The sequence below is a fragment of the Hypanus sabinus genome, chromosome 6, assembly GCF_030144855.1.
Source record: "Hypanus sabinus isolate sHypSab1 chromosome 6, sHypSab1.hap1, whole genome shotgun sequence".
Classification (NCBI taxonomy): domain Eukaryota; kingdom Metazoa; phylum Chordata; class Chondrichthyes; order Myliobatiformes; family Dasyatidae; genus Hypanus; species Hypanus sabinus.
Genome location: NC_082711.1, coordinates 163,132,200 through 163,145,550, shown reverse-complemented (window position 1 = coordinate 163,145,550; position 13,351 = coordinate 163,132,200). Strand labels below are relative to the sequence as shown.

The 13,351-nt window shown below is 36.7% G+C and overlaps 1 protein-coding gene across 4 annotated transcripts in view; it reads left to right on the top strand.

Moving 5' to 3' along the window:
- The window catches only part of taok1a (TAO kinase 1a), a 161,801-nt gene that overhangs the window by 101,423 nt on the left and 47,027 nt on the right, over positions 1–13,351 (top strand). For all 4 annotated transcript variants that reach the window (XM_059973340.1, XM_059973344.1, XM_059973341.1 and 1 more), the window contains 6 exons: positions 757–858; positions 1,523–1,568; positions 2,053–2,149; positions 3,951–4,064; positions 5,932–6,023; positions 6,248–6,341. In XM_059973340.1, the coding sequence (XP_059829323.1) occupies positions 757–858; positions 1,523–1,568; positions 2,053–2,149; positions 3,951–4,064; positions 5,932–6,023; positions 6,248–6,341 (545 nt within the window). The remainder of the gene's footprint in view (positions 1–756; positions 859–1,522; positions 1,569–2,052; positions 2,150–3,950; positions 4,065–5,931; positions 6,024–6,247; positions 6,342–13,351) is intronic.

Genomic DNA, 13,351 nt, shown 5'->3' with positions numbered 1-13,351 from the left:
CTCACCCCTTAGAAGGGAAGATGAGGATTGACAAATGATTGCTGAGAAATACTCATTTGAGAAGGAAACAATTATTAGATTAGGGAAGGGAATAGATACGGATGCGTTTTATTAGGAGATTTGACAGTGACTTCATGTTGGTTCAGAACTTGTGGTTGCAATACTGAAACATGTCAGACTGTAATATTATGATGCTAAACTGGCAAACAGCTCTTGACATCTGCAGGTGCACAGTAACAAAGGGAAAGTTGCTTTTGAAGATATCCTGTATATCCATGGAGTATACTTATTATTTTATTTACAGATACTTTCAAAAGTGAATCAATTTTTTTGCATATACACATTTTTATGGGTTATTATTAAAAATGCTGAAAGTTCTTATGATAGTTCTGTAAGGTTTAGCGGAGTGTTTTAAGACATAGTTACTGCAGTGCATCTTCTCTGACCTTGGAAATCTAATTTAATATTTGTGATTTGTCATTCCCTTCAGATTTGAAAATTCCACACATTTCAAAATGAGTTAATGTTTATAATATTGCAATAGTCTGCAAAATGGTTAAAATAAGTGCTTTTTCTCTCATTTTCTTGCCCAGAGCATCTTTAACAGTTTTGCTTCTCACCTGATCAATATTGTTGGACATCCAGAGATCCCCTATACATAGTGACAGACTGCGTCCCATGTTTGCTAAGGGTCTTTTTAATAATACTCAAAATACTGCTTTCACTTATTATAAGCTACGACAAAATCTCTTACAGAAGTGGCAAGACATTATCAAAGAAGTCAAGTTCCTACAGAAGTTAAGGCATCCAAATAGTATCGAATACAAAGGTTGCTATCTGCGAGAGCATACAGCATGGGTAAGAAATTTGCTTATTAATAAAGAATACATAAGGACTAATCATTTCATCCATAATGTTAAATCAACCCTCAGTACTTGGAACCTTTAAAGTTTAAAAATTGCCCTGTCGAAATAGACTTCAATATGAGAGCTAACTCGAGGAAATCTGCAGATGCTGGAAATTCAAACAGCAACACACACAAAATGCTGGTCAAACTCAGCAGGCTAGGCAGCATCTATAGGGAGAACGTCGACAGCGCTTCTCCCTATAGATGCTGTCTAGCCTGCTGTGTTCGACCAGCATTTTGTGTGTGTCAATATGAGAGCTATTAGTTTGTCAGAAGTAAAAAGGGGCTTGATTTGTTCAGAAGTAACAACGTGATTATTGATAAAACTTTTAGAGCTCATCTCCTTAAGTTAATTGTTTTATAACATTGAATTCTAACAACGATCCAGATGACTCTTCAGAAATGTCATGGCCTACCCAATGAGTTCTAAACCTGTCGGATTTCTGTGATTAGCAATGAAGATAGAGTTCAGTTTTATCAAATGTGTAATATTGCATATACACTTTCCTCTTCATTTATAGTTGCAGAAACCATGCTGACTTTCTAATATGAAACTAGAGCATAGGTGGATTATGTTTGTATATGGTTTTATCAACTGTTCTCTTTTTTTTGCAGCTGGTCATGGAGTACTGTTTAGGGTCAGCTTCGGATCTTCTAGAAGGTAATAAGATATCATTTATCTGTGGAAATTGATCATTTTTGGTACATTTTTGTAACATTGGACAAAAACTCAAGAAATTCATATATTATTTTCTATTTTTTATTGTTAGACACTTCTGAAGCCACCTTGAAAGTGTGAAAAATTACCATGCATGTTGTGTCTATTAAAAGCAGGACATATCCAATCTGATTAATTATCAAGATATCAGATTACAGTTAATCATTGGAGTAGTGTAAAGTGTTGTTGAGTGTTAACCCAGCATTATTTCAAAAATCTACTTATCATTACTTGGTTTGGCTTCTGCCAGGATCATTTATGATGGATGCCAGCAACATTCACATATTGTGGAACAGTTAAAATGAAGTTGATCTAAATGGTCTTCTGAATTATTTTTGTGTTTTTATTTAATACTGTGACTGTATCAGCTGTGCTTTACAACTTTACCCACTCTCAATAATTTTCTTTTAATTTTTTTGCCATTCAGTTCATAAGAAACCACTTCAGGAAATTGAGATTGCAGCCATTACACATGGAGCTTTGCTGGGATTAGCCTATTTGCATTCCCATAACATGATTCACAGGTATGCTTGTGTAGAGGTTTGCTGCATTGCATGAGGATATTGTTACAAATCGTGTGGGCAAATTTTCAATACCGTTTCTCCATCAGCAAGGTCTGTTTCAGTTGAAAGTAATTGTTGAAGCAATATTTTAACAAAAACAATGTAGTGAAGTATGTATAATACTACCTCTGGTAATCCACCATTTTTTAAAGACTCAAAGTGCATTTACTATTGTCAAAGTATGCATTTAGCCTATACTTTTGATTTGAAATGTCAAAAATAAGTACATTGGCCGACTGTTTCCACTATCTGAGCTATAGAACTGATTGTAGCTAGTGGAGATTTCAATGACTGGCTGATATTGGAAGATGCCAAGGCTGCCCCAGATTCATGTAGTTATCCTCATTGGTCATTATTGAGCAAAAATCTGGTGTACAGGTGGAAAGACACTGCTTACTGATACTCTTATTGTTTGGTATTTCATGCTTGTATTCATACCATTTACTTCTGCAGGGTTATAAAACTAGTTTTACTTTGTATTTATCATATTATCAAAGCAGTTTTTTCACATAACACATTTAAAAATGTTTATATATGAGCAACCAAGTCCATAACTTTATGCAACCAATTTCCTGCTTACTAAACACACATTTTTGTTACCTGTGTTCAGAACATAATCCAATAAGATCATAAGTTTATAGACCGTAGTCAAAATTCACACCATTGCATCTGGAATTTAAAATGAAGTGCTTTTATGAAACATGTATAAATACTGGTAATTTAATACCCTTGAGGACAATAAAAGAAGTTGGTTCACTTGATCTGAGTGCATTGTTCATATAATTCCATTCATATCAAATTGAATCTTACAAGGAAAAAATATTTCCCAAATAAAGTCTGAGTGCTTTGCTTAGATCCATACATATAGCAAATGTATTTCTACCATCACCAACAATCTGTAAGAGTAAAAATTATACAAGACAGCCAAGGATAAACAACTGAAGTATTTGGTGTTATAAATTTATCAATGACCTTTCTTTTACCAGAACCACCAAAGACTGAAAATCAATTATGCTGATCTGTTGCAATTGTTTAGCCAATCTGTATAAATCCCATTTACCAGCACTTGGTATGTTTACTTCTGTGCATTGGTAATTGAAGTGCACATCATCAGTACTTTCTCAGGGCCTACCGTTCATGCTGTATGTCTTATACTTTTTTGACTTCCCAGAATATCATGCCTCATACTTATCAGGATTAAGTTCCATCAAATTATTGCTCGTTACAGCTTATCGTCTGATCAATATAGTTTGTGGCCCAAGATACCAACTTTACCTACAGGACCAATTTTCATGTCACCTGTTAACTTACGAACCATAACTCCTGCATTCCCATCCAAAAAGAAAGGTTCCCAGCTCCATTCTATGGTAAACCAAACTTCTTCATTAATATATTTTATTAATACATGCAGAAAAATTTAATCAAATTTGTCAGACAAGAGCTTCCACCAACAAATCCAAGTTCTGCTTTTCCATTGCAAATTAATCCTGTCCCTTAGATCTTTGCAATTTTTTTATGTCCCTTTTTTCTGATATTATCATCCTTATTTCATAAACAGATTTGACAGAGATGTTGGAAGAAAATAGTTTGGATTCCTATCTTGCACTTCTTCCCTGGCACATTCTTTGAGAATGTATTGTTTTAATAAATGATAATATTAAGTGATTTGTACTTGTTTAAATTTACATGTTAGTTATGAATGATATTAGAGTTTTTATTGACTTGATGGCTGTTAAATAACATTTACCTGTTGTATACCCAGGGACATAAAGGCAGGTAATATCCTCCTGACAGAACCAGGGCAAGTAAAGTTAGCTGATTTTGGATCTGCTTCCATAGTTTCTCCTGCCAATTCATTTGTGGGAACACCATACTGGTAAGAAACATTCTCTTTTTGAGTCAAGAAGCATGTGCAATCATTTATTTTTTAAAGTTATTTATTATTATAAGCAAATGATCAAATCATCAAAGGAAGTTATTTGTTTGCATTTTTAAAAAAAGATTTTTAGTGTATGCCATTATTCTGAATAATTGCTTGCGCAGTTACATTTGCAACAGCAGGAGAAATTCCATTTCTTTAGCAATCTTGTACTCCGTCTGGCAACTCATGACATCAAATATGCTGTTTCAAAAAGTATTCTGCTTTTTCTATTACTATAATTTTTTGGCTGATTTAAGATAAATAAGGCTAAATGTTTAAAAAAAATGATAGGTGGCAGTCATCAATTTGCCATTTGCTATTTTTTTTGTTTGAAAATAGTTCAGATATAAGTAAGATAATTTTGCTAATTCATGTAGTGGATCTGAATTTACAGATGTGGATGGCTATTTTGAGCATCAGCATATATTGAGTGTTACAGCTAGTAGAGCTGCCGCCTCACAGCTCCTGTGATCCAGGTTCATTCCTGACCTCCGGTGCTGTATGCGTGGAGTTTGCACGTTCTCCCTGTGACTGTGTGGATTCCTTCTGGTGCTCTGGTTTCTTTCCATGTCTCAAAGGCATGCTGGTTAATTGGCTGCTGTAAATTGTCCTTAATATGTAGGTGAGTGGTAGAATCTGGGAGTGTTGATGGGAATGTGGGGGAGAATCAAATGACCTTAGTGTAGGATTAGTTTAAATGTGTGCTTAGCAGTTGGTGCAGAATCATTGGGCCAAAGGACCTGTTTCTACTGAATGATTTTCAGTGCATTATGTAATCTTTTGTGTTTCTAAATCCCCTTATAACTTGTACTGTGTTTTTGTTAACTAAGTAACCTGCATCCAAACATTAAACTACGAGGGATTTAAGAGATTTGAAGATGAAGCAAGTCATTAATGTTTAGCCTAAGGTTGGATGGCCCATGGTGGAGCTGGCTCAGGGCATATTGGCTTGTTTCCTGCTTCTTCTGTTTTTACAGTATAGCACTGTATGTTATGTCCCAGATTTGATTCTCAGTAATTTTTGATCTCAATGCCTTCACCCCAGTCAGAATTTTATATTGCTTTCGTTTTTGAAGTGTATGTGAGGGATCAGATTTTCAACACATTCCATTCCTGTTCCTTTTCCAGCACCTGCTGTTAGAAAATCTGCATAAAGAATGAGGATATATAGCGGATAGTTTGTGTAGGGTAATGATAATTTTTCATGCAGTTTTACAGTTCGCCCAAATCAAATAAGTTTCTTGCATATGAAGGATTGTAGAACTACAGCTTTGTTGATAAATATAGAGCTGTACTCACAAAGAATGGCATACCTGAGACAGTGATGTGGCTTTTAAATAAACTATTCCAAAAATCATTAAAAGGTTTATTTTAGGCAGAATTCTTAGAACAAACACCTGACCAAGGCCTCAAGAAATTGAGAATGTGGGATTAATCATTCCTTAAATTGTATTTAATTGGCTGAGTTGCTGATGGATTGCAATTGATTGAATGTAACGGAAAGTAAAAGCAAGCCACTATAAATAAAACTGTATTTAAAAATTTTAAATCCAAATCAATTTTTGGAATTGATTGCTATGTGTTCGTTTTGCTTTATTTTTATATAAACCATTTAAAATAATTCAAATTTCAAGAGTCATTGTTTTAATTATATACTTCTGAAGCTGGACATAGCTTCAGTTCTCCTTGACACCATAGTAATCTTTGGAGGTATTTTCCTATTTCTAATGCAGAATCAAATTGACATAGTTCAGTAAAGTTGCAGAATCAAATTGACATAGTTCAGCAAAGTTGCATAATGACTACTTTTTCATTGAAATAGGATGGCTCCTGAAGTAATTCTTGCCATGGATGAAGGACAGTATGATGGCAAAGTAGATGTTTGGTCCTTGGGAATTACATGCATTGAATTAGGTAAAGTTTGGCTGTCCCCTGTGAATATGGAACAGTTGATACATTGTGGTCGTGATGGTTTAATCTTTCATAGTAAAATGCAATAAAAATGGTTGATCACTTTTATTTTAATGCATTTAAAAAGATTGCAATTATACTCTGAATGAAACCTTAAATAAGACACTGAAAATTACCACTTCATTGTTATCAGTTCTAAAATCTGATTACTGCTACTTTGCCCACAGCGGAGCGAAAGCCTCCTTTGTTTAATATGAATGCAATGAGTGCCTTATACCACATAGCGCAGAATGAGTCACCTGCTCTTCAGTCTAATGAATGGTAAGTATATATTTGAAGTCCTGAGATTTGTATAGAAACAGATGTTTCTAAATTATAAGTAACTGCCAGTTTAAGAAATACTTGTCAGTGGATAAAGGTTTATATCTAATTCTGAGTGTTTAAACAGATTATCCTAAAATGTGCAGCAAATGCTTAAAATAGGAGTTGTATATTTTTCAGTATGTTCAGTGTTGGAAGCTGTTTTTATAGTAATAAGATTACCATCTTTGAACATAATGGTCTCCCTTAAGATTTATTTAAAAATTAAATTGATTATGCCTGCTGACAGCAATTTTATAGATGCTAAAGCCTCAAAGTATTGCAGTAATCCATATTAAGATCCAAAGTAAATATTTTATTAAAATTAAATAAATAGAAAGTAATCATACAAGTATTTGATTTCTTTTGGTAGCCTGTAAGAGAAAATCCTGTAATAGCTTGTTTGATTGTAATTTAATATGCAGGCAGTCCTTCATATTGTAAAGCTGCAGTAGTTTAAGGATGTGTAATTTGCTATATTATAATCAAGGCTACACAGTTTTGGATAATAGTGCTGCAAATTTAAATCCTTCTAAATTGTTCATGCAATCCAAGTTGCGTACCTTGTGTACAAGTATATTTATCTTGCGTTGATTTAAAAAGAAGTCTTGCTTCCCACAGTCTTCACACTCCATGAGTTTTACCTCATTATAGTTTTTATAAGGGGAAGGGAAGCTAGCTGTCACCTGAAGTCCAAATCTTTAAGCAACTCAGCTGCCCTTCAACTGAACTCAGTAGTTTGTAAGTAGGTTACAGATATTTGGATTTATCTAATTAGAGCAGCTTTAAATGAACTAAGCAACTTAATATCTGAACAGTACAATGATGCTTCAAATCTTGCAATACCCAAAAATGATAGGAAGGGTAATCAACTATTGCTATATCAGTTTTGTGGATCAAATTTTAATACCCAAATCACATTGAGATTTCAATTATTTTGCAGAACTGTTAATCTGAGTTGATTAGATATTATCATCTTTGATATTTAGTTCTGAATCCATTTAGGGGAAATTATTTTGTAATTGAACCATGTTTTCAGAGTGACATCTCATTATAACTTTATTTTTAAAAATTGATGCCTTTTCGAGGAACTGCAATTGAAAGAACGATCATAAGTGGTTGAATAATAATGATTTAGAATTGTATATTAAAATGCATTCCCTGTATAAGTAAATAGATTTATGATACTTTATTCCACTGAGATACAGCACAGAATACAGCCCTTCAAGCTGCGCCAGCCAGCAACCCCTCCCCCTGGTTTAACCCTATCATAGGACAATTTCCAATGACCAGTTAACTTATGAGCTGTTATGTCTTTGGATTGTGGGAGGTAACCGGAGCACCTGGAGAAAATCCCATGCAATCCACAGAGTGGGCATAGAGACTTCTTACAGATGATGTCAGAATTGAAATCCAAACCCCAGTGCTCTGAGCTGTAATAATATCGCGCTAACCGCTATGTTACCATGGGCCCCAGAAAGCCAGATGTCATATCAGTGGTTTTTTTTTCCTCACAGTTGTAATTTCGACTGTGTTTATAACTTGCCTGCACATTAACTGATTTCTTCATCTTCACTTGATGTTGTATTATTTCTAAACAGTTTAGTTCTGCATCTATTTAATAACTTGCCTCCATCAGTTTTAATGTTGGATAATGGCAGTAGTCATAATCATTTATAAATACATATAATGTTTTATTGAATGAAACCAGTACCTTAATTTTGCTCAACTTTGATACCCTAATTCATATATACAAGAGATCCTACAGATGCTGAAAATCCAGAACACACATAAAAATGCTGGAGGAACTCAGCAGGTCCGGTAGCATCTATGGACATGAATAACCAGTCAATGTTTTGGCCAGAGCACCTTCATCAGGACTGGAAAGGAAGGGGGAAGAAGCCAGAATAAAAAGGAGGGAAGGGGAGAAGACAAGCTAGAAGTTGATGGTTAAGGCCTGATGGGGAGATTAAGTAAGAAGCTGGGAGGTGATGAGTTGAAAAGTCAAAGGGCTCGAGAAGAAGAAATCTGATAGGAGAGTGGATAATAAGAGAAAGGGAAGGAGGAGGGGCACCAGAGGAGGAGATGGGCAGGTGAGGAGAAGAGGTAAGAGGCCAGAGTAGGGAAATGAAGTGCAGAAAAGTGGGAGGGGTAAACAATTACAGGAAGTTATAGAAGTCGATGTTCATGCCATCAGATGGAGATTACCTACACAGACCCCCAGCAGATTTGCGTGTGAAAATTTTCCTTACCAGGAAGGACCGTTTGGGGCCTGGAATGGAGGTGAGAGAGGAGGTGACTGGGCAGGTGTAGCACTTCTGCTGCTTGCAGGGATAAGTGCCAGGAGAAAGATTAGTGGGCAGGGATGAATAGACCAGAGAGTCACTGGGAGTGATTCACACAGAAGGTGGAGAGTAGGTGTTGGGGGTGGGGGGGGGGGGAAGGTAAAGATATAATTGGTGGTAGGGTTCTGTTGAAGATGGTGAAAGTTGTGGCAAATGATGTGTTGGATACAGAGGCTCATTGGGTGATAGGTGAGGACCAGAGGAACTCTGTCCCTGTTACAGCAGTGGGAAAATGGTGTGAGTGCAGATGTCTGGGAAGTGGAGGAGATGTGTGTGAGGGCAGCATCAAGTGGTAGAGGAAGAGAAACCTAATTCGTATGTTTATTCTATGGAAGCTTTCAAATATGCGTCTCTGTTAGGGTTTGACTCTATAATTGTATCTGAGATATTCCCAATAATTTTTCACAATTTTCTCTGTGCCAAGTTTCTTAGTGTTTTTGCAATTTGTTCTTCTACATAGAAATACAAAATTACTGAGACTTCTGTTTTAAATATTCTAATTAACATAGTTCCCAAGTTAGAAAATTATTCCTTTTTTTCTAGCGTAGAGATGAAAGAAGAATATGTTAGAGGACCATAGTCAAAGGATGCATAAATAAGAAAGCTAAAACCAAGTACTTGAGTATGATAAATGGGTGAAATATGACAGGTGTTATATCTGCATGGATTCCTGTCATATTATTGACTTCATAGAAAAAAATAGCACCGTAGCTGAAACACTCCAATTGTGTCTTAAATCTTGTAGATTATCCTTGGCATGAATATTAGGAGAAATCTGGGCCATTGGAATAGTAGTGAGATGGAAGTATTTTGTGTTTGGCTATTTATTTTAAATTTCTACAATACATTTAAATGGTCCAAACACATTTTGTTTCTTTTTTAAAAGCAATTATTAAACTGTTCTGCTGTAAGGTACATGTAATATGAGTTGATGTAATTAACAAACATAATGATTACATGTGCACACAGAGTATTTACACAATTTTGTTTTTATTGTATTCTGTCAAAAGGTTTCAAAAATCTGGCTGCATGAACAGTTTAGAATTGTAGAAGATTGAAGTAACCAGTTTCAGGAAGTTAATGGGGGCACTAGGGAATGGAATGTACAAAAATCAATCACTAACTAATGTGGTAATAATGTAAAGGTGGAGAATGTTGTAGGGATTAGTTGGTCAAAGCTAATGAAGAGCTATGAGGATGAGAGAAAAGTATTAAAAGTGCCTATTAAAAGTATTCACTCCCCCTTAGAGATTTTCATGGTTGGTTGTTATACAGCATTGAATCACAGTGGATTTAATTTGGGTTTTTTCCCCACTGATCAACAGAAAAATTCTCTTTCATGTCAAAGTGAAAACATGTCTATAAAGTGATCTAAATTAATTACAAATATAAAACACAAAAGAATTGCATAAGTATTCACCCGCTTCAACTCGGTATTTAGTAGATGCACCTCTGGCAACCAGAACAGCCTTGAGTCTGTATGAATAGGTCTCTTGTAGCTTTGCACATCTGTACATTGCAGATTTTCCCCATTCTTCTTTACAAAACTGCTCAAGCTCTGTCAGATTGCATGGGGATCATGAGTGAGCAGCCCTTTTCAAGTCCAGCCAAAATTCTCAATTAGATTGAGGACTGGACTCTTGACTTGGGCGCTCCAGGACATTAACTTGTTGTTTTTAAGCCATTACTGTGTGGCTTTGGCTTTATGCTTGGGATCATTGTCTTGCTAGAAAACAAATCTTCTCCCATGTCGCAGTTCTCTTGCAGACTGCATAAGGTTCTCCTCCAGAATTTCCCTGTATTTTGCTGCATTCATTTTTCTCTCTAAATTCACAAGCCTTCCAGAGCCTATTACAGTGAAACTTCCCCACAGCATGATGCAGTCACCTATGCTTCACAGTAGGGATGTTGTGTTTTCGATGATATGTGGCGTTTCGCTTACATCAAACATACCATTTAGTCCGTTGGCCAAAAAACTCAATTTTGGTTTCATCAGGCCATAGAGCCTTCTTTCATCTGACTTCAGAGTCTCCCACATGCCTTCTGGCAAACTCTAGCTGGGATTTCATGTGAGTTTTTCTCAACAGTGGCTTTCTCTTTGCCACTCTCCCATAATGCTGCGACTGGTGAAGCACCTGGCAACAGTTGTGTGCAGCCTCTCCTATCTTGGCCACTGAAGCTTGTAACTCCTCCAGAGTTGTCATAGGTCTCTTGGTGGCCTCCCTCACCAGTCTCCTCCTTGCATGGTCACTCAGGTTTTTGAGGACAGTCTGCTCTGAGCAGATTTACAGCTGTGCAATATTCTTTCTATTTCTTGATGATTGATTTAACTGTATTCCAGTTTTCTTGCATCCATCTTCTGAGTTGTTTTTCAATAACCTTTTTACGGAGTTGCTAGGAGTGTTCTTCTGTCTTCATGGCGTTTTTGCTAGGATACTAACTCACCAGCAGTTGGACCTTCCAGATACAGGTATATTTTTACTACAATCAATTGAAACACCTTGACTGCATACAGATCTCTATCTAACTAATTATGTGACTTCTAAAGCCAGTTGGCTGTACCAGTAAAGATTTGGTGTGTCATATTAAAGGGGGTAGATATTTAGCAATCAATTATTTTGTGTTTTATATTTGTTACTGATTGAGATCATTTTGTAGAAACTTGTTTTCACATTGACACAAAAAAAAGTCTTTTTCTGTTGATCCATGTCAATAAAAGCCAAATTAAATCCACTATGATTCAATGTTGTAAAACAATAAAACGTGCAAACTTCCAAAGGAAGGAGTGAATACCTTTCATAGGCACTTTACTGTAGATTCACTCTATTTTTGGGATTGTCAGATGGGTGTGCTGGAATCAGTTGGAAGCTATCAACAGTGAAGGCAGCTCACAAAAGGGAAGTATGAAAATGTCATAGCATTTGATATGAAACCAAATGTTTTAATTGTTGCTGCCTTCCAGAGTGGTAGGTCAAATTAGTTTGGATAAACTAGTTATAAGTTTTCAATCTCTGTGCTATGGGCAGAACTTCCCACTTGCTTCATAAAGGCAACAATTATATCAGTGCCTAAGAAGAATAATGTGAGCTGCCTTAATGACTATTCACTGGTAGCACTCACATCAATAGTGATGAAATGCTTTGAGAGGTTGGTCATGACTAGACTGAACTCCTGCCTCAGCAAGGACCTGGACCCATTGCAATTTGCCTATCGCAACAATAGGTCAACGGCAGACACAATCTCAATGGCACTCCACAGGGCTTTAGACCACCTAGACAACACAAACACCTATTTTAGGATGCTGTTCATTGACTATAGCTCAGCATTTAATACCATCATTCCCACAATCCTGATGAGAAGTTGCAGAACCTAGGCCTCTGTACCTCCCTCTGCAATTGGATCTTCGACTTCCTAACCGGAAGACCATAATCTGTGTGGATTGGTGATAACATATCTTCCTCACTGATGATCAACACTGGCGCACCTAAGGTGTGTGTGCTTAGCCCACTGCTGTACTCTCTATATACACATGGCTGTGTGGCTAGGCATAGTTCAACTACCATCTATAAATTTGCTGATGATACAGCCATTGTTGGTAGAATATCAGGTGGTGACAAGAGGCCGTACAGGAGTGAGATCTGCCAACTAGTGGAGTGGTGCCACAACAGCAAACTGGTACTCAACGTCAGTAAGACGAAAGAGCTGATTGTGGATTTCAGGAAGGGTAAGATGAAGGAGCACATGCCAATCTTCATAGAGGGATCAGAAGTGGAGAGAGTGAGCAGCTTCAAGTTCCTGGGTGTCAGGATCTTTGTGGCTCTAACCTGGTCCCAACATATCGATGTAGTTATAAAGAAGGCAAGACAGTGGCTATACTTCATTAGGAGTTGGAGGGATTTGGCATATCAACAAATACACTCAAAAACTTCTATAGGTGTACTGTAGAGAACTTTCTGATAGGCCACATCACTGTCTGGTATGGGGTGGGGGGGTGCTTCTGCACAGGACTGAAAAAAAGCTGCAGAGGGTTGTAAATTTGGTCAGCTCCATCTTGGGTACTAACCTACAAAGTACCCAGGACATTTTCAGGGAGTGGTGGTTTCAGAAAGGCAGCGTCCATTATTAAGGTCCTTCAACAGCCAGGGCATGCCCTTTTCTCACTGTTACCATCAGGTAGGAGGTACAGAAGCCTGAAGGCATACACTCAGTGATTCAGGAACAGCTTCTTCCTCTCTGCCATTCAGTTGCTAAATGGGCATTGAACCTTTGGACACTACCTCACTTTTTTTCCTGTTTTTTGCATGTTCTTTTTAATCTATTCAATATACATATACTGTAATTTATTTATTTTTTCCTTTCTATATTTATTGCATTGAAATGCTGCTGCTGAGTTAACAAATTTCACATCACATGTCAGTGATAATAAACCTGATTCTGAAGCTTCTCTTGCACTTTTATTTTGGTTAAAGTTTCCTCAACTTTGGCAAGAACATGCATTGAGGGGGGAAAAAAAACACCCACAGAATATATCTTCTGCTACCTTGAGTTTGACATTAACTTACCCTGGTAGTACGATGTACCTTCCAGCATGGTCTGGTGCAGCCTTCTTCCACTGAAAGGCTGGTT